The sequence below is a fragment of the Malaclemys terrapin genome, chromosome 13, assembly GCF_027887155.1.
Source record: "Malaclemys terrapin pileata isolate rMalTer1 chromosome 13, rMalTer1.hap1, whole genome shotgun sequence".
NCBI lineage: Eukaryota > Metazoa > Chordata > Testudines > Emydidae > Malaclemys > Malaclemys terrapin.
Genome location: NC_071517.1, coordinates 34,801,746 through 34,828,856, shown reverse-complemented (window position 1 = coordinate 34,828,856; position 27,111 = coordinate 34,801,746). Strand labels below are relative to the sequence as shown.

Below are 27,111 nucleotides of genomic sequence, written 5' to 3'. Positions count from 1 at the left end.
AAAGTCCAGTCTTTTGAAGCTACACTTTGAGCGGATACCCATTGTCTGTCTGATTACCTAGTCAAGGTCTCTTTAAAGAGCCCAACTGGAGACATCAATGATTGACAGAGGCAGGAGATATTCTTGGTCTGAGCTGAGATATGATGAACTTGAAACCACAGGAAAACCCCTGGTAAGGGTTGAAGGACAGCTCCTGCCAGAGCCATGCACATCTACTTAATCTCATATAATCTCATACTACACTAAAAGCTAAATTAATTTGGCTTCACTCTTAAATTACAGGAACACAACCTGTCTGATTTGCATTCTCTTGGCCTGCCCAGATTCTCCTGTGTGTTCGTATAACTCTCAGTGTGGTTCCCCCAGTGTGATCCAGCCTGTTCAAACTGGTTCCAGTGCTCCACAAGGGCAGCAGACCTCAGCCTTTAAGGAACTGTTTCTTAATGACAAATAAGGCTAAGTCTACGCTATGAGATAGAGGTGTGTTTCCCAGTTCATGGAGCTAGCATTCCAAAATTAGCAGTAGTAGCGTGGGCAGCTGTGAGCAGTGGCATTGGCTCGTTTCACAGAGTAATAATTTCAACTGAACCCCGTGGGTATGTATTTGGCAAAGCTAGCCATACTGCCACACACCACTGCCCATACGATTTTATTACAGACTGGTTTTCAGTAGAATCAGGGTTCGTCAGGGCTGTGATCTCTCACTTATATTATTTAATATTCTGATATGCTTCAATAAGCCTTGTCATTGTATAGTCTAAGTAGGAGGTATAATATTTAAATATTCATCTTTAGTGGATCTTGAATATGTGGATGATATTTCCTTACTTAGAGAGACTATTGACCAGCTACAGCTGCTGCTGTAAAAGCTGAGGAAAACTGCAGAATCTATGATGATAAAACCAAAGCCATGCATGCCTCCTATCAAATGGAAATGAATGACTGATGCTGCTGCATGTGGATGGCAATGACATTGAATGGGTGAATATCTATCTGGGTAGTCAGTTGACAGCAGGAGGTCCTATATGAGAAGAAGTCACACTTCTGATTTGTCTTGCATTAATGGCGTATCGGCATCTTCAAAGGCCTCTGTTTGGGTGGCAGGCAGTTTATGTGACAACTAAGAGAAGAGTGTTCAGCATGCTAGTGATGATAACTCTGTTATACGGAGCAGAAACATATTCATTAAAAATAGCTGAGGAGAGGAAACTAGATAGTTTTCAGGGTCAAAAGTTAAGAGTATTCTTAACATCTGTTTGTAGCTCCTCATTTGTGACAAAATCAAACCGAGATAAACCCAGCAAGTTGCTGTCTTGTACCAGTTGACAACAAGGAGTCTGGTGGCACCTTAAAGACTAACAGATTTATTTGGGCATAAGCTTTCGTGGGTAAAAAAAAGTGAGGTTTTTTACCCACGAAAGCTTATGCCCAAATAAATCTGTTAGTCTTTAAGGTGCCACCAGACTCCTTGTTGTTTTTGTAGATACAGACTAACATGGCTACCCCCTGATACTTGTACCAGTTGAGAGGAAGATGACTGCAATGGTGGAGTCCTGTCTAATGTGCATAAGAAGGTGTACTTTTAATGAAGGTTTATAAATCTGAGGTCAAAAAGTGTAGAGTATGAGACCGACAATGAATGAGATTGGAAGATGCAATTATGAGGAATTTAAGAAACCTAAATCCTCTCATACTGATTCTTATGGAAGCAAGAAGAGTTGCAAGGGACAATACAAAATGGAAATCTATTCTATGTCCCACCATAGCTTCATTATAGTGATGAGTACCTGCTGCTGCTGATGTGCCGCTGATATATATGCAAGGTGAACAGCTTCAAGAGGAGAGCCTGAGGAAGCCCCGCCCTAACTACCTTACACCCCAGAGATTAAACACTTTCCTCAGAGATGGGAGTTCTAGCTTCAAACCTCTGCTCCACATCAGACAGAGAGGGAACTGAACGAGGATATCCCATGGCTGAGTGCCCTAACCACTAGGTTAGAGGTAGGGGGGATGCCAGGGTTCCACATGCTGAGTTTGTCAGTTTAGTCTTTCCCCCCCGCCCCCCCGGATGAAAATATTTGGCAAATAGGTTTCACATTTGCAAATTGTATGGGGGTCTATCAAAACTGTTTTTTGTTTTGTTTTGTTTTGTTTTTTTGTTTTTTGGTAAATAAATGATTTATCTCTAAATTTTGCCCAGCTCTATACAATACATCTTCTCCTTTGTCTCATCTCTTATTCTTTCCTGCCATCTTATACAGTCTATTTGCTCATTTCTCATTCCTTAACCTATGTGTTTGCCTATTGATGATGTTCAATGATGGCTGGCCATTTTCTATGCTTTGTTCTCTTCCGCCTTCCTGTGGTAATGATACATTATAGCTAGGATCTTCAAAGGATTGAATGGATGATAAAAATATTTGCTATTTGGGAGTCTAACTCCTTTGGCTGCTTTGAGAATCTGAACATAAATATGTGTCTTTTTGATTGACTGTCCATTAGGCTTTTTTGATAATCCAAGTATCATTGCTCTCATTCTTACTCATGGTAGAGTGTAAAGGTTTAATCAGCACACTGTTAGTGGTAGCTTGTTACTATCTTTAAAGCCTGATATTCAGATGTGCAGAACAATGGAAAAAAGTCCCTTTGAGTCAGAGTTTAAATCCCTTATGAACAAAAATCCCATTAATTTTCTATCAGGTTCCTCTTTTCAAAATTACGTCACTGTGCCGAGGGAATGTTTGCTAGTCACATTCATTTCTTCTTCTTCTTGAAAAATCCTCAAGTATCAGAGAGGGAGCTGTGTTAGTCTGGATCTGTAAAAAGCAACAATGAGTCCTGTGGCACCTTATGGACGAAAGAAGTGGGCATTCACCCAAGAAAGCTTATGCTCCAATACGTCTCTTAGTCCATAAGGTGCCACAGGACTCTTTGTTGCTTTTTGAAAAATCCTAATGATTTTAATAGGTAAGAATCCAATTATATACTATAGCTATGAAATAGTGTTTTCAACAAAATAGTCCAGAACAAGTGACAGGAAAATATAGAGAAGGAGATTTTTTTTTATACATGCCCAACTATTGTAAATCGGCCATAGCTCCATTGGGCTCAATCTGCCAATTCCCATGATGGTGTACCTCATTTGTAGCTGTGTTGAAGTCATAAGGCCAGATTAAAGAAACATTAGGAGAGAGAGACAAAGAGAGAGAGAGACTGTTGGTTAGAGCCTTATTGGGGATGCAGAAGACCAAGTACCTAGGAACCCTGCTGCACTTCCTCTCTAATATTTGAGCTAGATTGGATCAGCTTCAAGAGAAGAGACTTAGGGAGCCCCACATCAGCCTGTCTGCTACTCGCAGCTGAGCAGGGTTTTTGTGAACACCAGTGGGGCCAGATTCTGCAATTTAGGTCTCTAAAGTGGCAGTTAGGTGTCCAAGGCGAACAGCAGAGGCTAGCGGCGAACAGCAGAGGCTAACAGCGGGAGTTTGCCTGGGAGCTGTCCGAGAGGAGGTACGCTAAGTGCTGCATTAGGGGGGCTGTGTTGGTGAGTATCTGAGTGTCTGCTGCTGGGACAGTTGGTCAGTTTGACCGTGTGCTTGATTGCTTGCTTGTTTGTTTGAAAAGTGTGAATTGGGAGTGCTTTGTTCCAGCTGGGCCTTGAGTGGGCCTGACTGGTATATAAGGGCAGTCAGCAGCGAACCAGCTGAGCGGCGAACAGCAGAGGCTAACAGCGGGAGTTTGCCTGGGAGCTGTCCGAGAGGAGGTACGCTAAGTGCTGCATTAGGGGGGCTGTGTTGGTGAGTATCTGAGTGTCTGCTGCTGGGACAGTTGGTCAGTTTGACCGTGTGCTTGATTGCTTGCTTGTTTGTTTGAAAAGTGTGAATTGGGAGTGCTTTGTTCCAGCTGGGCCTTGAGTGGGCCTGACTGGTATATAAGGGCAGTCAGCAGCGAACCAGCTGAGCGGCGAACAGCAGAGGCTAACAGCGGGAGTTTGCCTGGGAGCTGTCCGAGAGGAGGTACGCTAAGTGCTGCATTAGGGGGGCTGTGTTGGTGAGTATCTGAGTGTCTGCTGCTGGGACAGTTGGTCAGTTTGACCGTGTGCTTGATTGCTTGCTTGTTTGTTTGAAAAGTGTGAATTGGGAGTGCTTTGTTCCAGCTGGGCCTTGAGTGGGCCTGACTGGTATATAAGGGCAGTCAGCAGCGAACCAGCTGAGCGGCGAACAGCAGAGGCTAACAGCGGGAGTTTGCCTGGGAGCTGTCCGAGAGGAGGTACGCTAAGTGCTGCATTAGGGGGGCTGTGTTGGTGAGTATCTGAGTGTCTGCTGCTGGGACAGTTGGTCAGTTTGACCGTGTGCTTGATTGCTTGCTTGTTTGTTTGAAAAGTGTGAATTGGGAGTGCTTTGTTCCAGCTGGGCCTTGAGTGGGCCTGACTGGTATATAAGGGCAGTCAGCAGCGAACCAGCTGAGCGGCGAACAGCAGAGGCTAACAGCGGGAGTTTGCCTGGGAGCTGTCCGAGAGGAGGTACGCTAAGTGCTGCATTAGGGGGGCTGTGTTGGTGAGTATCTGAGTGTCTGCTGCTGGGACAGTTGGTCAGTTTGACCGTGTGCTTGATTGCTTGCTTGTTTGTTTGAAAAGTGTGAATTGGGAGTGCTTTGTTCCAGCTGGGCCTTGAGTGGGCCTGACTGGTATATAAGGGCAGTCAGCAGCGAACCAGCTGAGCAGCGAACAGCAGAGGCTAACAGCGGGAGTTTGCCTGGGAGCTGTCCGAGAGGAGGTACGCTAAGTGCTGCATTAGGGGGGCTGTGTTGGTGAGTATCTGAGTGTCTGCTGCTGGGACAGTTGGTCAGTTTGACCGTGTGCTTGATTGCTTGCTTGTTTGTTTGAAAAGTGTGAATTGGGAGTGCTTTGTTCCAGCTGGGCCTTGAGTGGGCCTGACTGGTATATAAGGGCAGTCAGCAGCGAACCAGCTGAGCGGCGAACAGCAGAGGCTAACAGCGGGAGTTTGCCTGGGAGCTGTCCGAGAGGAGGTACGCTAAGTGCTGCATTAGGGGGGCTGTGTTGGTGAGTATCTGAGTGTCTGCTGCTGGGACAGTTGGTCAGTTTGACCGTGTGCTTGATTGCTTGCTTGTTTGTTTGAAAAGTGTGAATTGGGAGTGCTTTGTTCCAGCTGGGCCTTGAGTGGGCCTGACTGGTATATAAGGGCAGTCAGCAGCGAACCAGCTGAGCGGCGAACAGCAGAGGCTAACAGCGGGAGTTTGCCTGGGAGCTGTCCGAGAGGAGGTACGCTAAGTGCTGCATTAGGGGGGCTGTGTTGGTGAGTATCTGAGTGTCTGCTGCTGGGACAGTTGGTCAGTTTGACCGTGTGCTTGATTGCTTGCTTGTTTGTTTGAAAAGTGTGAATTGGGAGTGCTTTGTTCCAGCTGGGCCTTGAGTGGGCCTGACTGGTATATAAGGGCAGTCAGCAGCGAACCAGCTGAGCGGCGAACAGCAGAGGCTAACAGCGGGAGTTTGCCTGGGAGCTGTCCGAGAGGAGGTACGCTAAGTGCTGCATTAGGGGGGCTGTGTTGGTGAGTATCTGAGTGTCTGCTGCTGGGACAGTTGGTCAGTTTGACCGTGTGCTTGATTGCTTGCTTGTTTGTTTGAAAAGTGTGAATTGGGAGTGCTTTGTTCCAGCTGGGCCTTGAGTGGGCCTGACTGGTATATAAGGGCAGTCAGCAGCGAACCAGCTGAGCGGCGAACAGCAGAGGCTAACAGCGGGAGTTTGCCTGGGAGCTGTCCGAGAGGAGGTACGCTAAGTGCTGCATTAGGGGGGCTGTGTTGGTGAGTATCTGAGTGTCTGCTGCTGGGACAGTTGGTCAGTTTGACCGTGTGCTTGATTGCTTGCTTGTTTGTTTGAAAAGTGTGAATTGGGAGTGCTTTGTTCCAGCTGGGCCTTGAGTGGGCCTGACTGGTATATAAGGGCAGTCAGCAGCGAACCAGCTGAGCGGCGAACAGCAGAGGCTAACAGCGGGAGTTTGCCTGGGAGCTGTCCGAGAGGAGGTACGCTAAGTGCTGCATTAGGGGGGCTGTGTTGGTGAGTATCTGAGTGTCTGCTGCTGGGACAGTTGGTCAGTTTGACCGTGTGCTTGATTGCTTGCTTGTTTGTTTGAAAAGTGTGAATTGGGAGTGCTTTGTTCCAGCTGGGCCTTGAGTGGGCCTGACTGGTATATAAGGGCAGTCAGCAGCGAACCAGCTGAGCGGCGAACAGCAGAGGCTAACAGCGGGAGTTTGCCTGGGAGCTGTCCGAGAGGAGGTACGCTAAGTGCTGCATTAGGGGGGCTGTGTTGGTGAGTATCTGAGTGTCTGCTGCTGGGACAGTTGGTCAGTTTGACCGTGTGCTTGATTGCTTGCTTGTTTGTTTGAAAAGTGTGAATTGGGAGTGCTTTGTTCCAGCTGGGCCTTGAGTGGGCCTGACTGGTATATAAGGGCAGTCAGCAGCGAACCAGCTGAGCGGCGAACAGCAGAGGCTAACAGCGGGAGTTTGCCTGGGAGCTGTCCGAGAGGAGGTACGCTAAGTGCTGCATTAGGGGGGCTGTGTTGGTGAGTATCTGAGTGTCTGCTGCTGGGACAGTTGGTCAGTTTGACCGTGTGCTTGATTGCTTGCTTGTTTGTTTGAAAAGTGTGAATTGGGAGTGCTTTGTTCCAGCTGGGCCTTGAGTGGGCCTGACTGGTATATAAGGGCAGTCAGCAGCGAACCAGCTGAGCGGCGAACAGCAGAGGCTAACAGCGGGAGTTTGCCTGGGAGCTGTCCGAGAGGAGGTACGCTAAGTGCTGCATTAGGGGGGCTGTGTTGGTGAGTATCTGAGTGTCTGCTGCTGGGACAGTTGGTCAGTTTGACCGTGTGCTTGATTGCTTGCTTGTTTGTTTGAAAAGTGTGAATTGGGAGTGCTTTGTTCCAGCTGGGCCTTGAGTGGGCCTGACTGGTATATAAGGGCAGTCAGCAGCGAACCAGCTGAGCGGCGAACAGCAGAGGCTAACAGCGGGAGTTTGCCTGGGAGCTGTCCGAGAGGAGGTACGCTAAGTGCTGCATTAGGGGGGCTGTGTTGGTGAGTATCTGAGTGTCTGCTGCTGGGACAGTTGGTCAGTTTGACCGTGTGCTTGATTGCTTGCTTGTTTGTTTGAAAAGTGTGAATTGGGAGTGCTTTGTTCCAGCTGGGCCTTGAGTGGGCCTGACTGGTATATAAGGGCAGTCAGCAGCGAACCAGCTGAGCGGCGAACAGCAGAGGCTAACAGCGGGAGTTTGCCTGGGAGCTGTCCGAGAGGAGGTACGCTAAGTGCTGCATTAGGGGGGCTGTGTTGGTGAGTATCTGAGTGTCTGCTGCTGGGACAGTTGGTCAGTTTGACCGTGTGCTTGATTGCTTGCTTGTTTGTTTGAAAAGTGTGAATTGGGAGTGCTTTGTTCCAGCTGGGCCTTGAGTGGGCCTGACTGGTATATAAGGGCAGTCAGCAGCGAACCAGCTGAGCGGCGAACAGCAGAGGCTAACAGCGGGAGTTTGCCTGGGAGCTGTCCGAGAGGAGGTACGCTAAGTGCTGCATTAGGGGGGCTGTGTTGGTGAGTATCTGAGTGTCTGCTGCTGGGACAGTTGGTCAGTTTGACCGTGTGCTTGATTGCTTGCTTGTTTGTTTGAAAAGTGTGAATTGGGAGTGCTTTGTTCCAGCTGGGCCTTGAGTGGGCCTGACTGGTATATAAGGGCAGTCAGCAGCGAACCAGCTGAGCGGCGAACAGCAGAGGCTAACAGCGGGAGTTTGCCTGGGAGCTGTCCGAGAGGAGGTACGCTAAGTGCTGCATTAGGGGGGCTGTGTTGGTGAGTATCTGAGTGTCTGCTGCTGGGACAGTTGGTCAGTTTGACCGTGTGCTTGATTGCTTGCTTGTTTGTTTGAAAAGTGTGAATTGGGAGTGCTTTGTTCCAGCTGGGCCTTGAGTGGGCCTGACTGGTATATAAGGGCAGTCAGCAGCGAACCAGCTGAGCGGCGAACAGCAGAGGCTAACAGCGGGAGTTTGCCTGGGAGCTGTCCGAGAGGAGGTACGCTAAGTGCTGCATTAGGGGGGCTGTGTTGGTGAGTATCTGAGTGTCTGCTGCTGGGACAGTTGGTCAGTTTGACCGTGTGCTTGATTGCTTGCTTGTTTGTTTGAAAAGTGTGAATTGGGAGTGCTTTGTTCCAGCTGGGCCTTGAGTGGGCCTGACTGGTATATAAGGGCAGTCAGCAGCGAACCAGCTGAGCGGCGAACAGCAGAGGCTAACAGCGGGAGTTTGCCTGGGAGCTGTCCGAGAGGAGGTACGCTAAGTGCTGCATTAGGGGGGCTGTGTTGGTGAGTATCTGAGTGTCTGCTGCTGGGACAGTTGGTCAGTTTGACCGTGTGCTTGATTGCTTGCTTGTTTGTTTGAAAAGTGTGAATTGGGAGTGCTTTGTTCCAGCTGGGCCTTGAGTGGGCCTGACTGGTATATAAGGGCAGTCAGCAGCGAACCAGCTGAGCGGCGAACAGCAGAGGCTAACAGCGGGAGTTTGCCTGGGAGCTGTCCGAGAGGAGGTACGCTAAGTGCTGCATTAGGGGGGCTGTGTTGGTGAGTATCTGAGTGTCTGCTGCTGGGACAGTTGGTCAGTTTGACCGTGTGCTTGATTGCTTGCTTGTTTGTTTGAAAAGTGTGAATTGGGAGTGCTTTGTTCCAGCTGGGCCTTGAGTGGGCCTGACTGGTATATAAGGGCAGTCAGCAGCGAACCAGCTGAGCGGCGAACAGCAGAGGCTAACAGCGGGAGTTTGCCTGGGAGCTGTCCGAGAGGAGGTACGCTAAGTGCTGCATTAGGGGGGCTGTGTTGGTGAGTATCTGAGTGTCTGCTGCTGGGACAGTTGGTCAGTTTGACCGTGTGCTTGATTGCTTGCTTGTTTGTTTGAAAAGTGTGAATTGGGAGTGCTTTGTTCCAGCTGGGCCTTGAGTGGGCCTGACTGGTATATAAGGGCAGTCAGCAGCGAACCAGCTGAGCGGCGAACAGCAGAGGCTAACAGCGGGAGTTTGCCTGGGAGCTGTCCGAGAGGAGGTACGCTAAGTGCTGCATTAGGGGGGCTGTGTTGGTGAGTATCTGAGTGTCTGCTGCTGGGACAGTTGGTCAGTTTGACCGTGTGCTTGATTGCTTGCTTGTTTGTTTGAAAAGTGTGAATTGGGAGTGCTTTGTTCCAGCTGGGCCTTGAGTGGGCCTGACTGGTATATAAGGGCAGTCAGCAGCGAACCAGCTGAGCAGCGAACAGCAGAGGCTAACAGCGGGAGTTTGCCTGGGAGCTCGCCTAGGGAGAGCGCACTGAGGCTTTCATCTGCAGGTTTCTCCGAGTAGTTCCTGCAACAGTTGAGGAAGCTCCTAAGAGGACGGTGATATGGAAGGTGAGCGATCAGCTGTTGTAACCTGCACAGGTTGTGCCATGTTTGTCTTTCTTCCGCAGGACAGAAGCGACTTTGTCTGCACAAAATGCAAGCTGGTCTCCATATTGGAGGAGAAGGTTCGAGGGCTGGAGAAACAAGTATCAACTCTGCGTTGCATAAGGGAAAATGAAGATTTCCTGGACAGACGTCAGGAGATGCTTCTACGGCCACAATGTTCTGAAGATTCAGAGCAGGCGCAGCAGGGACAGAAGGATTGTGAGGAGGTTTGGCAGCATGTGACCTCCAGAAGAAGAAAGAGGAGCGTCCATGCACCAGCAATGGAGATACAGGTGAGGAATCGTTTCCATGTTCTCTCTACAGGTGCTAATGCGGAGAGTGGACTAGATGGCCCATCTGAGGGAAGGGAGCAGAAGGAGACTCCACCGATTGGAAGGCAAAAGATGCACTGTCCTAGGGATGGGGGTTCCACGACCACCACTCCCAAGAGGAGGAGGAGGGTGGTGGTGGTCGGGGACTCCCTCCTCAGGGGGACTGAGTCATCTATCTGCCGCCCTGACCGGGAAAACCGAGAGGTCTGCTGCTTGCCAGGAGCTAGGATACACGATGTGACGGAGAGACTGCCGAGACTCATCAAGCCCTCGGATCGCTACCCCTTCCTGCTTCTCCACGTGGGCACCAATGATACTGCCAAGAATGACCTTGAGCGGATCACTGCAGACTACGTGGCTCTGGGAAGAAGGATAAAGGAGTTTGAGGCGCAAGTGGTGTTCTCGTCCATCCTCCCTGTGCAAGGAAAAGGCCGGGGTAGAGACCGTCGAATCGTGGAAGTCAACGAATGGCTACGCAGGTGGTGTCGGAGAGAAGGCTTTGGATTCTTCGACCATGGGATGGTGTTCCAAGAAGAAGGAGTGCTAGGCAGAGACGGGCTCCACCTAACGAAGAGAGGGAAGAGCATCTTCGCCAGCAGGCTGGCTAACCTAGTGAGGAGGGCTTTAAACTAGGTTCACCGGGGGAAGGAGACCAAAGCCCTGAGGTAAGTGGGGAAATGGGATCCTGGGAGGAAGCACAAGCAGGAGAGCGCAAGAGGGGAGGACTCCTGTCTCATGCTGAGAAAGAGGGACGATCGTTGAGTTATCTTAAGTGCCTATACATAAATGCAAGAAGCCTGGGAAACAAGCAGGGAGAACTGGAAGTCCTGGCACAGTCAGGGAACTATGATGTGATTGGAATAACAGAGACTTGGTGGGATAACTCACATGACTGGAGTACGGTCATGGATGGATATAAACTGTTCAGGAAGGACAGGCAGGGCAGAAAAGGTGGGGGAGTTGCGTTGTATGTAAGAAAGGAGTATGACTGCTCAGAGCTCCGGTATGATACTGCAGAAAAACCTGAGAGTCTCTGGATAAAGTTGAGAAGTGTGAGCAACAAGGGTGATGTCGTGGTTGGAGTCTGCTATAGACCACCAGACCAGGGGGATGAGGTGGACGAGGCTTTCTTCTGGCAACTAGCAGAAGTTGCTAGATCACAGGCCCTGGTTCTCATGGGAGACTTTAATCACCCTGATATCTGCTGGGAGAGCAATACAGCGGTGCACAGGCAATCCAGGAAATTTTTGGAAAGTGTAGGGGACAATTTCCTGGTGCAAGTGCTGGAGGAACCAACTAGGGGCAAAGCTTTTCTTGACCTGCTGCTCACAAACAGGGAAGAACTAGTAGGGGAAGCAAAAGTGGATGGGAACCTGGGAGGCAGTGACCATGAGATGGTCGAGTTCAGGATCCTGACACAAGGAAGAAAGGAGAGCAGCAGAATACGGACCCTGGACTTCAGAAAAGCAGACTTTGACTCCCTCAGGGAACAGATGGGCAGGATCCCCTGGGAGAATAACATGAAGGGCAAAGGGGTCCAGGAGAGCTGGCTGTATTTTAAAGAATCCTTATTGAGGTTGCAGGAACAAACCATCCCGATGTGTAGAAAGAATAGTAAATATGGCAGGCGACCAGCTTGGCTAAACAGTGAAATCCTTGCTGATCTTAAACGCAAAAAAGAGGCTTATAAGGAGTGGAAGATTGGACAAATGACCAGGGAGGAGTATAAAAATATTGCTCAGGCGTGCAGGAGTGAAATCAGGAAGGCCAAATCACACTTGGAGTTGCAGTTAGCAAGAGATGTTAAGAGTAACAAGAAGGGTTTCTTCAGGTATGTTAGCAACAAGAAGAAAATCAAGGAAAGTGTGGGCCCCTTACTGAATGAAGGAGGCAACCTAGTGACCGAGGATGTGGAAAAAGCTAATGTACTCAATGATTTTTTTGCCTCTGTCTTCACGCACAAGGTCAGCTCCCAGATTGCTGCACTGGGCAGTACAGCATGGGGAGAAGGTGACCAACCCTCTGTGGAGAAAGAAGTGGTTCGGGACTATTTAGAAAAACTGGACGTGCACAAGTCCATGGGGCCGGATGCGCTGCATCCGAGGGTGCTAAAGGAGTTGGCGGGTGAGATTGCAGAGCCATTAGCCATTATTTTTGAAAACTCATGGCGATCGGGGGAGGTCCCAGATGACTGGAAAAAGGCTAATGTAGTGCCCATCTTTAAAAAAGGGAAGAAGGAGGATCCGGGGAACTACAGGCCAGTCAGCCTCACCTCAGTCCCTGGAAAAATCATGGAGCAGGTCCTCAAGGAATCAATTATGAAACATTTAGAGGAGAGGAAAGTGATCAGGAACAGTCAGCATGGATTCACGAAGGGGAAGTCGTGCCTGACTAACCTAATTGCCTTCTATGATGAGATAACTGGCTCTGTGGATGAGGGGAAAGCAGTGGATGTGTTATTTCTTGACTTTAGCAAAGCTTTTGATACTGTCTCCCACAGTATTCTTGCCACCAAGTTAAAGAAGTATGGGCTGGATGAATGGACTGTAAGGTGGATAGAAAGCTGGCTAGATCGTCGGGCTCAACGGGTAGTGATCAATGGCTCCATGTCTAGTTGGCAGCCGGTTTCAAGTGGAGTCCCCCAAGGGTCGGTCCTGGGGCCGGTTTTGTTTAATATCTTTATTAATGATCTGGAGGATGGTGTGGACTGCACTCTCAGCAAGTTTGCAGATGACACTAAACTAGGAGGCGTGGTAGATACACTAGAGGGTAGGGATCGGATACAGAGGGACCTAGACAAATTAGAGGATTGGGCAGAAAAAAACCTGATGAGGTTCAACAAGGACAAGTGCAGAGTCCTGCACTTAGGACGGAAGAATCCCATGCACTGCTACAGACTAGGGACCGAATGGCTAGGTAGCAGTTCTGCTGAAAAGGACCTAGGGGTCACAGTGGACGAGAAGCTGGATATGAGTCAACAGTGTGCTCTTGTTGCCAAGAAGGCTAACGGCATTTTGGGCTGTATAAGTAGGGGCATTGCCAGCAGATCAAGGAACGTGATCGTTCCCCTTTATTCGACATTGGTGAGGCCTCATCTGGAATACTGTGTCCAGTTTTGGTCCCCACACTACAAGAAGGATGTGGAAAAATTGGAAAGAGTCCAGCGGAGGGCAACAAAAATGATTAGGGGTCTGGAGCACATGACTTATGAGGAGAGGCTGAGAGAACTGGGATTGTTTAGTCTCCAGAAGAGAAGAATGAGGGGGGATTTGATAGCAGCCTTCAACTACCTGAAGGGGGGTTCCAAAGAGGATGGAGCTCGGCTGTTCTCAGTGGTGGCAGATGACAGAACAAGGAGCAATGGTCTCAAGTTGCAGTGGGGGAGGTCCAGGTTGGATATCAGGAAAAACTATTTCACTAGGAGGGTGGTGAAACACTGGAATGCGTTACCTAGGGAGGTGGTGGAGTCTCCTTCCTTGGAGGTTTTTAAGGCCCGGCTTGACAAAGCCCTGGCTGGGATGATTTAGCTGGGAATTGGTCCTGCTTTGAGCAGGGGGTTGGACTAGATGACCTCTTGAGGTCCCTTCCAACTCTGATATTCTATGATTCTATGATTCTATGATTCTAAGTCCTTTTGTGTATCTAGCCTATTTTGACTAATTAAAACACACAAATTCCATCCAGCTTCTCTGTTTATCTCTCAATGAATTCAGTATATCATAGAATCATAAAATATCAGGGTTGGAAGGGACCTCAAGAGGTCATCTAGTCCAACCCCCTGCTCAAAGCAGGACCAATTCCCAACTAAATCATCCCAGCCAGGGCTTTGTCAAGCCAGGCCTTAAAAACCTCCAAGAAAGGAGACTCCACCACCTCCCTAGGTAACGCATTCCAGTGTTTCACCACCCTCCTAGTGAAATAGTTTTTCCTAATATCCAACCTGGACCTCCCCCACTGCAACTTGAGACCATTGCTCCTTGTTCTGTCATCTGCCACCACTGAGAACAGCCGAGCTCCATCCTCTTTGGAACCCCCCTTCAGGTAGTTGAAGGCTGCTATCAAATCCCCCCTCATTCTTCTCTTCTGGAGACTAAACAATCCCAGTTCCCTCAGCCTCACCTCATAAGTCATGTGCTCCAGACCCCTAATCATTTTTGTTGCCCTCCGTTGGACTCTTTCCAATTTTTCCACATCCTTCTTGTAGTGTGGGGCCCAAAACTAGACACAGTAGTCCAGATGAGGCCTCACCAATGTCGAATAAAGGGGAATGATCACGTTCCTCGATCTGCTGGCAATGCCCCTACTTATACAGCCCAAAATGTCGTTAGCTTTCTTGGCAACAAGAGCACACTGTTGACTCATATCCAGCTTCTCGTCCACTGTGACCCCTAGGTCCTTTTCTGCAGAACTGCTACCTAGCCATTCGGTCCCTAGTCTGTAGCAGTGCATGGGATTCTTCCGTCCTAAGTGCAGGACTCTGCACTTGTCCTTGTTGAACCTCATCAGGTTTCTTTTGGCCCAATCCTCTAATTTGTCTAGGTCCCTCTGTATCCGATCCCTACCCTCTAGTGTATCTACCACGCCTCCTAGTTTAGTGTCATCTGCAAACTTGCTGAGAGTGCAGTCCACACCATCCTCCAGATCATTAATAAAGATATTAAAGAAAACCAGCCCCAGGACCGACCCTTGGGGCACTCCGCTTGAAACCTGCTGCCAGCTAGACATGGAGCCATTGATCACTACCCGTTGAGCCCGACGATCTAGCCAGCTTTCTATCCACCTTACAGTCCATTCATCCAGCCCATACTTCTTTAACTTGGCGGCAAGAATACTGTGGCAGACAGTATGAAAAGCTTTGCTAAAGTCAAGGAATAACACATCCACTGCTTTCCCCTCATTCACAGAGCCAGTTATCTCATCATAGAAGGCAATTAGGTTAGTCAGGCACGACTTCCCCTTGGTGAATCCATGCTGACTGTTCCTGATCACTTTCCTCTCCTCCAAGTGCTTCAGAATTGATTCCTTGAGGACTTGCTCCATGATTTTTCCAGGGGAAAAAACAGCATGTGAGTGTTGAGACTCCATGGCCTGCCGCTCCCTTCCCCTGGCTTTTTTCCAGGGGGCACCACCAGCAGTGCATGCTAGAGACTGCACCTGTGCTGCCTGGCATGTAGAGGAGCAGGGCAGCAGGACAGGCACAGATGGACACCCCACCAGGGGAGCATGCAGGCCTCCCCTACAGCGCGCCCCCCAGCCAGCCCCTCACCAGCATACCTCCTCCGGCTGCCTGCTGTGGCGTGCAGGGCCTCCAGCACCAGCCTCCAGCAGGAGTCCCGGGAGCTAGCAGGAGCCTGGCTTACCGGCTGGGAGAGCGCACCGCACCCCGTGCCTCCAGCACTGCTCTTAAACAGCTCTCTCCCTCCCAGCTTCTGCCCCCACAGTGGTCCTCCCCGCAGGGGGTGCTGGATAGTGCTGGGCTGCCTGGCCCTGGGGCCCCCTGTAGTTGGGGGTGTGTGTTTCATTGTAAATTCGCCTCTGCAATGTGCCCGATGTAAGGAGAAAACCCTATTCAGCAGACCCTGAGAGTCGCCTTCCAGTTGCTGGTTCCAAGTTCCATGATCCATTTCCTAAGGAAAGCAATGTCTTCCCAATGCAGGTTTAGCTCCCTTGAGGTGCAGGCTGACTTCATGTCCACAAGATATGGAGTATCTGCCTCACAGAGGCTGTCCTACCCATTGCACAGTGACCTGAAGAAATATTCTGTGTATCTCGAAAGCTTGTCTCTTTCACCAGTAGGTGAGGTAATATATTTTATTGGGCCACTTCTATCTTGTCACTCAGATAGATAGATTAGATAGATGCTGATGGAAGGATAAAGGCCACAGAGAGGAACAAAGAGAAATAATGCTGATAGTTTACGGTGACATAACATATTATACAATCCACAATTATTCATAGCAATCAAATGAGGAGATGTTCAGAAATGTACGGGGCAGTTTCTGATCTCTTGAAAAATGCACAGACCCATGTTGCTGGATATCATTAGTCAGTCAAACATCAGTGGTGAATATTGGGCTTGAGTTATTTGTGAAGTCCTCCTGATTTCTTTAAATGCTTTGACAAATAATTTGGATGGTAATTTCTTTTACCAGGGGTTGCTCAGGACCTGCTGATGCTGCATGTAGATAGCAACCACATTGAATGGGTGAATAGGTTTTTCTATCTGGCTAGTTGTTCGACAGCATGAGTTTCTATATCTGAAGAAGTCACACATCTGATGGGTCTTCTGTCAATGACATTTCAGAATCTTCAAGGGCCTCATTTCTGTTTGGGAGGCAGAATGTCTATGTGACAACTAAGAGACAAGTATTCAATATGGTAGTGATGACAACTCTGTTATACGGAGCAGAAACATATTCATTAAAAACAGCTGAGGAGAGGAAATTAAACAGTTTTCAATGTCAAAAGTTATGACATACTTTTGATATCCATTGATTTGATTTTTTCACAAACAGGGAGATACTTAAATGATCCCAGCAAGTTGCAGTCTTGCATTAGTTGAGAAGAAGATGACTGCAATGGTGGGGGTATGCACAATATTCAGAAGACCGTATGCTTTTACAGAAGGTTTATAGAGCTGAGGTAGAAGGAAGTAGAGAGCCAGTGCAACAATGAATGAGATTGAAAGATGCAATTTTGTGGTATTTAAGAAACCTAAATCATCCCATCCTGACTCTTGTGTAAGGAAGAAGACATGGGGTGGATATCTCAGTGGTTTGAGTATTGGCCTGTTAAACCCAAGGTTGTGAGTTCAATCCTTGAGGGGGCCACTTAGGAATCTGGGGCAAAAATCAGTATTTGGTCCTGCGAGTGAAGGCAGGGGGCTGGACTTGATGACCTTTCAGGGTCCCTTCCAGTTCTAATAATAATAAAAAAAAAAGACTTGCAAAGGACCATTCAAGGTGGAAATCCATTCTACATGCCACGATGGCTGCATTAGAGCCATGTGTTTCTGCTGCTGCTGACTTTACAAAGCAAACCAGCTTCAGAGATGCTTAGAAAGCCTTGCCCCAAAATACCTTACAGACCAAGTTGTTAGTGCTGAGGAGAGTTGTTAAGGCTGCTCAGTGCTGCTGTTCTTGGAGCTCCAGTGTCAGCTGCACAAGCAGGGAATGCAGCTTACTGATTCAGCAGACCTCCATGTTATTCCTAAAGAAAGACCATCAGTTCGGTTTGGTTGTGAAGGCCCTTGGCCACGTTTATTGTCAGCAAAGCACAGCACCAGAGCCCTCTCCAAGGGATCACAGGGACACTAACAGGTGTATTTCTGTGACAAGATGGGACAGCAGGGTCCTGTCCCCTCGGCCGATACAAATATGCCCCTCATAGGACTTCTTCTTTTATACCTTGATACAAACAAGTGCCATATTACACTCTAGATGCTGTTAGTTACCACCCTTATCCTGGTACCTACTAGTTAGAACAAAACATCCTCAAGCATTATCGTGTCATCCCATCCTTATCTTATGAGGAGTCAGTGTGCTCTTCTACCATCTCTTAAGAATGTGTTTACATAGTTACTTGAGAGATCTGTGTGTTTTTGTATCATCCTCTGTGGTCAGGAATGTGCTTACCTGGTGCATTGTTATTCTGTCAAAGCCCGGCCTACTCTAGTTCCCAGCCTTTGATTAATAGTTAATTATGCTTAGGTTTCCAGCAAGGCCTACAGCACAGAGATAAAGCACTTTCCTGAGAGATAAGAGACCTCACTTCAAATCTCTGCTCTACATCAGACAGGGAAGGAATTGCATGAGGATCTCCCATGACCCAGGAGAGTTCCCTCACACTAAGGTGCCCTGTGCTGCTTTGTGACTTTAGTTGTTGTTGTTGTTGTTGTTTTTTGTGGGTTTTTTTGTTTGTTTGTTTGTTTGCTTGTTTATTTGTGAACTAGAAAAAAACCAAATCGTTTCATCCAGGGCAAAATAAACAAATAGTATTGGGTCAACCAAACTGCATTTTTCAGTGAATAAACTACTTGTCTGAAAAATTTTACCCAGATGTATTCAGAAAAGCTCCTCCTTTGTCACATTTCCTGTTCTTTCCTGGCATCTTATACAGTCTATTTGCTCCTTTCTCGTTCCTTAACCTGTGTATCCAGCTATTGGTGATTTTTTAAGGATGGCTGGCCAGTCCCCATTCTTTCTCCTTGCAGCACTCTTGTGGTAATTATACATTAAGACTAGGACCTTCAAAGGAGTCTAAGGGAGAGGAAATGTGCTGATATATGCTCATCTAACCCCTTCAGCTGCTTTGAGAATCTGAGGCTAAATGGACTGTTACTGGTATTGGGTACCTAAATCACTTGGATGCATATGATAACCCAAGCCTCAATGCTCTCATTTTTAGGTATCATAGATCATTGCTCAAGGGCTGACACAGCACAATGTCACTGGGAGCTTCTTACAGAGAGTGAACTCCAGGGATTGTCCCAGGGAGAACAAGACAGCATTTAAACAACTCTCAAGAATCAGCACCTAGTCTTGGAGTCAGCTAAGGAAAATCTCTTTGCTTCACTCCTACTGATTACCCGGAGCAGTGAAACCCCTCAAGGTGTGTAGGGTTAAAAATATTGTATCTCCTTGGATGCTGTATTCCAGAGACAGACAAATTAGATAGACAAAGCAATAAGGAGGTAGATAGACTAAGAAAAGAGAAAATCACAGGGCAGAATGATCTCACTATATTTATGGTCTGTGCTTAAAAGGCAGGTGAGTTCATTCATATTTTTATTCCTTTTCAATGTTTGTATCCTTTTCATTTCAAAGGACTGGATTCTGCCCCTCTTATCTAGGGTGGGTCTCTTCAGAGTTCCATTGTCTTTGCCTGGCTGCAGCAGTCTGCTCACACAGACTCAGTTACAGCACAGAGGCCATGGGTGGTGAAAGTTAGTGAGAGAGAGAGAGAGAAAGAGAGAGAGAGTATGTGTGTGTGTAGGTCAGGGGAAGGGCATTCTCTGGAAAACACACTTGGAATTGAATTTCCCTGTGCACAGAATCTGCCTGTGTTGACATTCATGTTCTAATATAAGGTCCATCTCTTTGCTTAGGCATTTGTTTCATGAGCTGATAATGAAGGAAAGGTTCAGTTTCTTTCTAGGGTTGTATGGGGACAAACATAATTTTGACATTGGACAGAACATTGATTTCATTCCCTTTTCCATTAATAACTAATGCAAAAAATAGCCATTCACTTCCAGGAGGGCAGGAAAATTTCACTACTGTATGTACAGCCTGATATTCAGACATGCAGAAAATTGAGTCAAAAATCCCATTGAGCTGGAGTTTAAGTGACTTAGGACCAAAAGTCCCATTGATTTTCTATCAGGTCCCTCTTTTCAAAATTATGTCACTGTGTCGAGATAATGTTTGATGGTCAAATTCATTTCTTCTTCATAGTGTCTCTCATAACCTTCTCATAAACAAACTAGAGAATACAACCTAGATGGAGCTAGCATAAAGTGGGTGCATAGCTGGCTGGAAAACAATTCCCAGAGAGTAGTTATCAGTGGTTCACAGTCATGTTGGAAGGACATAATTAGTGGGGTCCCACAGGGATCAGTTCTTGGTCCAGTTCTGTTCAATATCTTCATCAATGATTTAGATAATGCATAGAGAGTACACCTATAAAGTTTGAGGATGATACCAAGCTGGAAGGGGTTGGAAGTGCATTGGAGGATAGGATTCTAATTCAAAATGATCTGGACAAACCGGAGAAATGGTTTGAAGTAAATAGGATGAAATTCACTAAGGACAAATGAAAAGTACTAAACTTAGGAAGGAACAATCAGTTGCACACAAACAAAAGGGGAAATGACTCCCAAGGAAGGAGTACTGTGGAATGAGATCTGGGGCTCAAAGTGGATCACAAGCTAAATATAAGTGAACAGTGTAACGCTGTTGCAAAAAAAAAAAAGCATCATTCTGGAATGTATTAGCAGGAGTGATGTAAGTGAGACATGAGAAGTAATTCTTCCACTCTATTCCATCCTACTAGGCCTCAGCTGGACTATTGTGTCCAGTTCTGGGTGCCACATTTCAGGAAAGATGTGGACAAATTGGAAAAAGTCGAGAGAAGAGCAACAAAAATGATTAAAGGTCTAGAAAACATGACCTATGAGGGAAGATTGAAAAAAAATGAGTCTGTTTAGTCTTGAGAAGAGAAGACTGAGAGGGGACATGATAACAGTTTTCAAGTACATAAAAGGTTGTTACTAGGAGGAGAGGGAAAAATTGTTCTTCTTAATCTCTGAGGATAGGGCAAGAAGCAATGGGCTAAAATTGCAGCAAGGATGGTTTAGGTTGGACATTAGGAAAAAAATCCTAACTGTCAGAGTGGTTAATCACTGGAATAAATAGCTTAGGGAGTTTGTCCAACCTGCTCTTAAAAATCACCAATGATGGTGATTCCACAAACACCTGTCAGCGATGGTCTAGATAATACTTAGTCCTGCCTTGATTGAAGAGGACTGGACTAGATGACCTGTCGAGGTCCCTTCCAGTTCTATGATTCTTCTTCTTGAAAAATCCTAATGATTTTAATAGGTAAGAATCCAGTTACATACTACAGATAGTATCAGAGGGGTAGCCGTGTTAGTCTGAATCTGTAAAAAGCAACAGAGGGTCCTGTGGCACCTTTGAGACTAACAGAAGTATTGGGAGCATAAGCTTTCGTGGGTAAGAACCTCACTTCTTCAGATGCAAGTAATGGAAATCTCTAGAGGCAGGTATATATCAGTGTGGAGATAACGAGGTTAGTTCAATCAGGAAGGGTGAGGTGCTCTGCTAGCAGTTGAGGTGTGAACACCAAGGGAGGAGAAACTGTTTCTGTAGTTGGATAGCCATTCACAGTCTTTGTTTAATCCTGATCTGATGGTGTCAAATTTGCAAATGAACTGGAGCTCAGCAGTTTCTCTTTGGAGTCTGGTCCTGAAGTTTTTTTGCTGTAAGATGGCAACCTTTACATCTGCTATTGTGTGGCCAGGGAGGTTGAAGTGTTCTCCTACAGGTTTTTGTATATTGCCATTCCTGATATCTGACTTGTGTCCATTTATCCTCTTGCGTAGTGACTGTCCAGTTTGGCCAATGTACATAGCAGAGGGGCATTGCTGGCATATGATGGCATATATAACATTAGTGGACGTGCAGGTGAATGAGCCGGTGATGTTGTAGCTGATCTGGTTAGGTCCAGTGATGGTGTTGCTGGTGTAGATATGTGGGCAGAGTAGGCATCGAGGTTTGTTGCATGGGTTGGTTCCTGAGTTAGAGTTGTTATGGTGCGGTGCGTGGTTGCTGGTGAGAATATGCTTAAGGTTGGCAGGTTGTCTGTGGGCGAGGACTGGCCTGCCTCCCAAGGTCTGTGAAAGTGAGGGATCATTGTCCAGGATGGGTTGTAGATCATACAGATATTAATACTGTATAAATACTACAGATATTAATTTGTGTTTTCAGCAAAATAGTCTAGAACAACTGACAGACTGTAAAGGAGAAGGAGATTATTTTTATAGATTTGTCCAGATGTCCAGCTATTGTCAATTGGCCATAGTTTCATTGCAGCCAGTCTGCCAGATCCCATGCTGGTGTAATGCAGCTGTAGCTCTACTGAAGTCCTAAGGCCAGATTCCAGAGAAAGAATAAATTCCTCTATAGCCTGGTGGCTTGAACACTCGCCCCGCTTGCAGAAGACGAAGTATCCAGTAACCCTGCACTGCATCTTTTATGATGTATCCACAGAGGTACAGCTTCAGGAGGAGAGATGGAGGGAGCCTCGCATGAGACTATCCCTTAGTCACAGCTGAGCAGGGTATTTGTGAATACCAGTAGGACCTGATTCTGGGATTTAGGCGTCTAAAGTGGCAGTTAGGTGCTCAAGTCCTTTTGTGAATCCAGCCTAATTTGTCTATTTAAAACACACAAATGCCATCTCACGTCTCTCTCTCTCTCTCTCTCTCTCTCTCTAAGTTTAGTACAGTTAAAACGCACATTTTACAGAATGGAATAGGACTCTCTTTACATTCATCCTGTGGAACAGATGATCTCCACATACTGCTTCCATTTATTTTTATGATAAGTGTTAATTTCATTTTTTTTTCTGGTCTTCCAGGTCACAGATTTCCTGAATAAATGACAATGAAAAATCAAACCACAGTGACCGAATTTATCCTCCTGGGACTTTCCAGTGACCCACAGATGCAGATTTTCCTCTTCCTGTTTTTATTAGTTATTTACTTAATCACTCTGAGTTGTAATATAGTGATCATGGTGGTGATAGGAGCTGATTCTCATCTTCACACCCCTATGTACTTCTTCCTCTTCCATTTATCCTTTGTTGATATCTGTTATTCCTCGGTCACGGTGCCTCATATGCTGATGAACTTCCTAGCAGAGCACAAAACTATTTCTGTCAATGGCTGCATTGCCCAGATGTTCCTTTTTATCCTCTTGGGTGGTACTGAAGCTTTCATTCTCTCAGCCATGGCTTATGACCGCTATGCTGCCATCTGTGATCCATTACATTATGTTCAGACAATGAGGAAAGGGATTTGTGTTCAGCTGGTAAGTGGTGCATGGACCATGGGCTTCTTCTTTGCCCTTCTTAACACAGTTTTTGCCCTCAAGTTGCATTTCTGTGGGCCCAATCAAATCAGTCATTTCAGCTGTGAGCTCCCTCCTCTGTTACAACTGTCCTGCACCGACACCCTCACCAATCAAGTAGTGCTTCTTACTTCTGCTTTGGTCTTTGGGTTGAGCTCCTTCCTCCTCACTCTAATCTCCTACATTCACATCATCTCCACCATCCTGAGGATACGCTCTGCGGAGGGCAGGCGTAAAGCCTTCTCCACCTGCAGCTCCCACCTGATTGTGGTTGGCTTGTTGTACGTGACAGGTTTTCTCCAGTACACAAAGCCCATCTCAGTCTCCTTTGTGGTTCTGGATGAAATGTTCTCCATCCAGTACAGCATCTTGACCCCCATGTTAAACCCCATTGTTTACAGCCTGAAAAACAAGGAGGTGAAAACAGCTCTAAGGAATATATTGCGAAAATTCAGGTTTTTCAATTAGTGTTGATTCTCTCATTTTTTTTAAAGTCAGAAACCATAGATTTGTAGGTAACTAGTGTTTGGGACATTCTCAGCTCAGATAACTGACTGACACTTTGAGCCAAATCCTCCACAGATCCAGTGCTGATCCATTGATGTCAATTGGCCAGAACCCCAAAGTGTGTAAATCAGCAAAGCTCCATTGGAACCAATGGGTGCTGGAGTTAGTCTCACAAATGGCCTTGAACAGGAGAAATTGAGAGAGATCCCATAACACAGTGGCCAAGGCATGCACCTGGGAGGGGACAGATCTCTGTTTCAATCATTTCTCCTCATCAGACACTTGAAGCGGGGGTTTTCCACATTTGAGATGAGTGCCAAAACCACTGGGATAAAAGTTATGCCAGAGCTCCTCTTCCTAATTCTGTCTTCTTGTTTAAACAAAATGAAATGGATATAACTGGCCATGAACAAATGCAGGTTGGAAATTAGAAGTTTCTTCCAGAACCTCACCCTTTTGAGGGCGAGAAACCTTTCTCTAATAGGAGCTGTAGGGATGCACAACTTAATTAGTTTTTTAAAAAAGTGTTGGATACATTTATGACGGTGTGATCATGTGGGGCAGGGCTCAGCAACCCTGGGGCTCATTCCTCGTTTCCGTCTTATGTTCCTAAAGGACATGCTTCAGGGTTTCAGCCGGACACCACAGTTCATGAAGGAATCCTTCCTCCTACCACCAATGTATTCTGGGAGGGTTTTTTTTGTCTCCTTCCTCTGAAGCATCAGGGATGGCCACAATTGGAGATAGGATCTTGGATGTGATGGGCCAGGACTCTGAGGTGGTACTAAGTTTTCTCTCTCTCAGATGTTTGCCTATGCTGTTCTTGCTCACATAGTCAGGGACTAACTGATTGACAATTTGCTAAGGACACAAAAACTAACTGCACTTTTTTTTTTTTTAAGTACATCAGAAGTAGGAAGCCAGACAAACAATCAGTTGGGCCATTGGACGATGAAGATACTAAAGGAGCACTCAGGAAAGACATTGCTCTTGTGGAGAAGCTAAATGAATTATTTACATTAATCATCTCTGCAGAGGATGGGAGGGAGATCCCTTCACCTTAGGTGATAAATTGGAGGAACTGTCCCATACTGAGCTGTTGATAGAGGAGGTTTTAGAACAATTGATAAATTAAACAGTAATTAGTCACGAGGACCAGATGGCATTCATCCAAGAGTCCTGAAGAAACTCAGATATGAAATTGCAGAACTCCTTCTTTTCCTTACATTTCACAAGCACTTTCTCCCAAAATTGCCTTCCACCTTCAGGTTTGCAACCACTTCCTCCCTGTTGGTTAGAATCAAGTGTAAAATGGCCACACAGCCACACCTTTCACCGCCACTCTGACCGCCTCCCAGCTAAGCCCCTTACTCCCACTCTGGCCCAACCTGCCTAGCTAGGTTTTGCAGTCCTGAGGTCCCAAATGTGGCCATTGCAGAGTAATAGGTCACATCCATAGACTTTTGTTGTATATGTGTGTGGGAGTTTTGTTTGGTTTTGTGTTTTCAGAAAATCTAAAAAGCCAATTGCACTGAAAACACTCAGTTTAGCCTACATGAGCAATGAAGATTTACCCTGGTCGTTAGAGAGATTAGGTTTGGGATTTTAAAGGATTGTAAGGGAGGTGCCCAAATCCTATTAATTCTCCCATTGACTTTAAAACCCTAAACCAGACCAAGACTCTTATTTCTATTTCTTTGAAGGTAGGACCCCATGGGTTCAGAAACCAGGTCTGCAGAGGTATTAGGCCCTTAACCACTCCAAAATGCTACACAGCAGCAGCTGTAACCAGCCTGCACTCCACATCCCATGACCTGCTGTGGAGACAGACCATGGGAAGTTCAACATCAAGGGTTTGATAGGCAGTAGCCCTAAGGCTCCTGATTGGGTCCCTGTCCTTTATAAACCCAAGGGGTGCTCTGGGAAGTGTCCAGGTTAAAGTATGGATCTTCTGTTGTTGCTATGACTGTTCAGACTCTATGTTCTTGAACTCCTGGCTTGATTGTGGCCTGTTTTGGACTTTTCCTCCTGACTCAGACCCTGAAACCTGACTTGGACACTAACGCTCGATATTGACACTGGCCTGCAACTGACTATGAACTCTTTGCTACTCCTAGACTCAGGTTTGCCCCTTCTCCCTGACTGCCCTTTTTGAGTTCCAGATATTGATAGTCTTCCAAATATCCCATGGAACTGGGGACTGGTGTAGCTCATAAGGCTAGCTTGCCTTTACTATATTCAGTGCCTTACCTTCATTATATTTAGCTGCTTTCATTATATTCAGCTGTAATGCAAGAAACCTACACGCCTATATCCTGTATGATATTAGCTGAAACATTAGTTAGCATAAGTGTGGTTAAGTAGGCTGCAACCCTTGGCACAGATCAACCGTTACCTTTAGATTTTGGGAACTAAGAAGAGCTTCCTCAATGCCAGGAGTTAGAATGGTCCAGTAAGTGTTGCCACAACGAACATGGAAGTAATCACTGCAAATCCGCTTAAGCAAGGGTTGATGGGTTTGATCATGAGCTGAAATAGTTGTTACATGTATTAATATACTAACCTATAGAAGAAAGACACATCAATATTAGTAGGATGAGGAAACACAAATAAGGGGAAGGGGGAACCCTACTGAATATGCATTAGATATAGTGGTGTCAGTGTAACACAAAAAGAACAGGAGTACTTGTGGCACCTTAGAGATTAACAAAATTATTAGATTAAATTTGTTAGTCTCTAAGGTGCCACAAGTACTCCTGTTCTTTTTGCGGATACAGACTAACACGGCTGCTACTCTGAAACCTGTCAGAGGCTTGCTGTGTGAAAGGGATCACCAATACAAAAGTTTGAGAACGACTGTGTTACACTGAGTGTGACCCCCCCCTATAAATTAAAAACACATTTTAAAAAATATTTAACACTGTTATAAATCCTGGAGGTGGAGTGGTATTTGAGGGTGGAGGCTGTCAGCTTGTGACATATGTAATAACCACATAATACCCTGGGGGGCGGGGGGGTGTCACAACCCTCAGTTTCAGAACCACTGACATAACATATTATAGGAGTTGTATCCCAGTCTATGGATGGTAGAAGAGAGAGATCTATCTCTTGGAGGAGCCAGAATGATGGCCACTGCAGATGAGAATGAAGATAATGGCTAATATTTCAGGTTGTTCTGCAAGGGATGGTGTGAGTATATGGATGTGCAGATGTACATTCTGTAGTCTCTCTATCTACCTTACTACATTTATTGCTTGTTACTTTGCTAAATGTAATAATGAACTATTTGTAAATATAGAAGAGTTCTATAGTGTGACCAGGGCTGGCTCCAGGCACCAGCCCACCAAGCTTGTGCTTGGGGCGGCACCTGGAGGGGGGAGGCGTGGTGCGGTGCTCCGGCTCCGGCCGCTGGGGAGAGCGGGGCCGCGACTGGGCTCGCTGCCCTCCCACGGCGCTCTGGCTGCCGGGGAGAGTGGAGCCCCAGCTGGGGCTCGCTGCCCTCCTCCCAGGGCTCCAGCCGCCCTTCCCCCCGGCGCCCTCCCCCCAGCCGCCAGGGAGAGCGAAGCCCCAGCTGGGGCTTGCCACCCTCCCCCCGGCGCTCTGGCCACCAGGGAGAATGGAGCCCCAGCTGGGGCTCGCCGCCCTCCCCTTGGGGCTCCGGCCGCCCTCCCCCTCCAGTGCCCTACCCTGCCGCGCTGGGGGGAGGGGTGGGGGCGGCCGGAGGCTTTTTTGCCTGGGGTGGCAAAAAAGCCAGAGCCGGCCCTGAGCGTGACTGTTGCAACTGTGCACATCGGGGTTCCCAAACATATAAATATAATTAATACATAACCTATAGAACAGGCTAAACTGGACAGGTTGTGTAGAGTGATTTGGGTGTATTCTACAGGGCCCAGTCAGAGTTTGTGTGATGAAGTGGGAATTTTCTGTAATAATGTAATGAATGACATGCAAGGCAGTGACATATGTGACCAGGGATTGCTACCCAGTGGATGCAAAAGGGTTAAAATTGACTAGGGGCTGAGCTGGAGACATGGTGTGTGTGTGTGTCATGTCACTGTTTGGGGGATAGGAGTGGGTCACTAAGGACCATCTGGAACTGACCCATTTCAATGGAGGATACAGAAAGACAATGGGAGCCCCAAGGATTGAACAACTGACACCTGTGTGACGGG

At 47.1% G+C, this 27,111-nt stretch overlaps 1 protein-coding gene across 1 annotated transcript; it reads left to right on the top strand.

The window, feature by feature from the left end:
* The first annotated feature begins 21,961 nt into the window (after positions 1-21,961).
* Positions 21,962-22,900, top strand: LOC128848114 (olfactory receptor 5A1-like). The gene has a single exon (XM_054047897.1). The coding sequence runs from the start codon at positions 21,962-21,964 to the stop codon at positions 22,898-22,900; it is 939 nt and encodes a 312-aa protein (XP_053903872.1).
* The last annotated feature ends 4,211 nt before the right edge of the window (positions 22,901-27,111 follow it).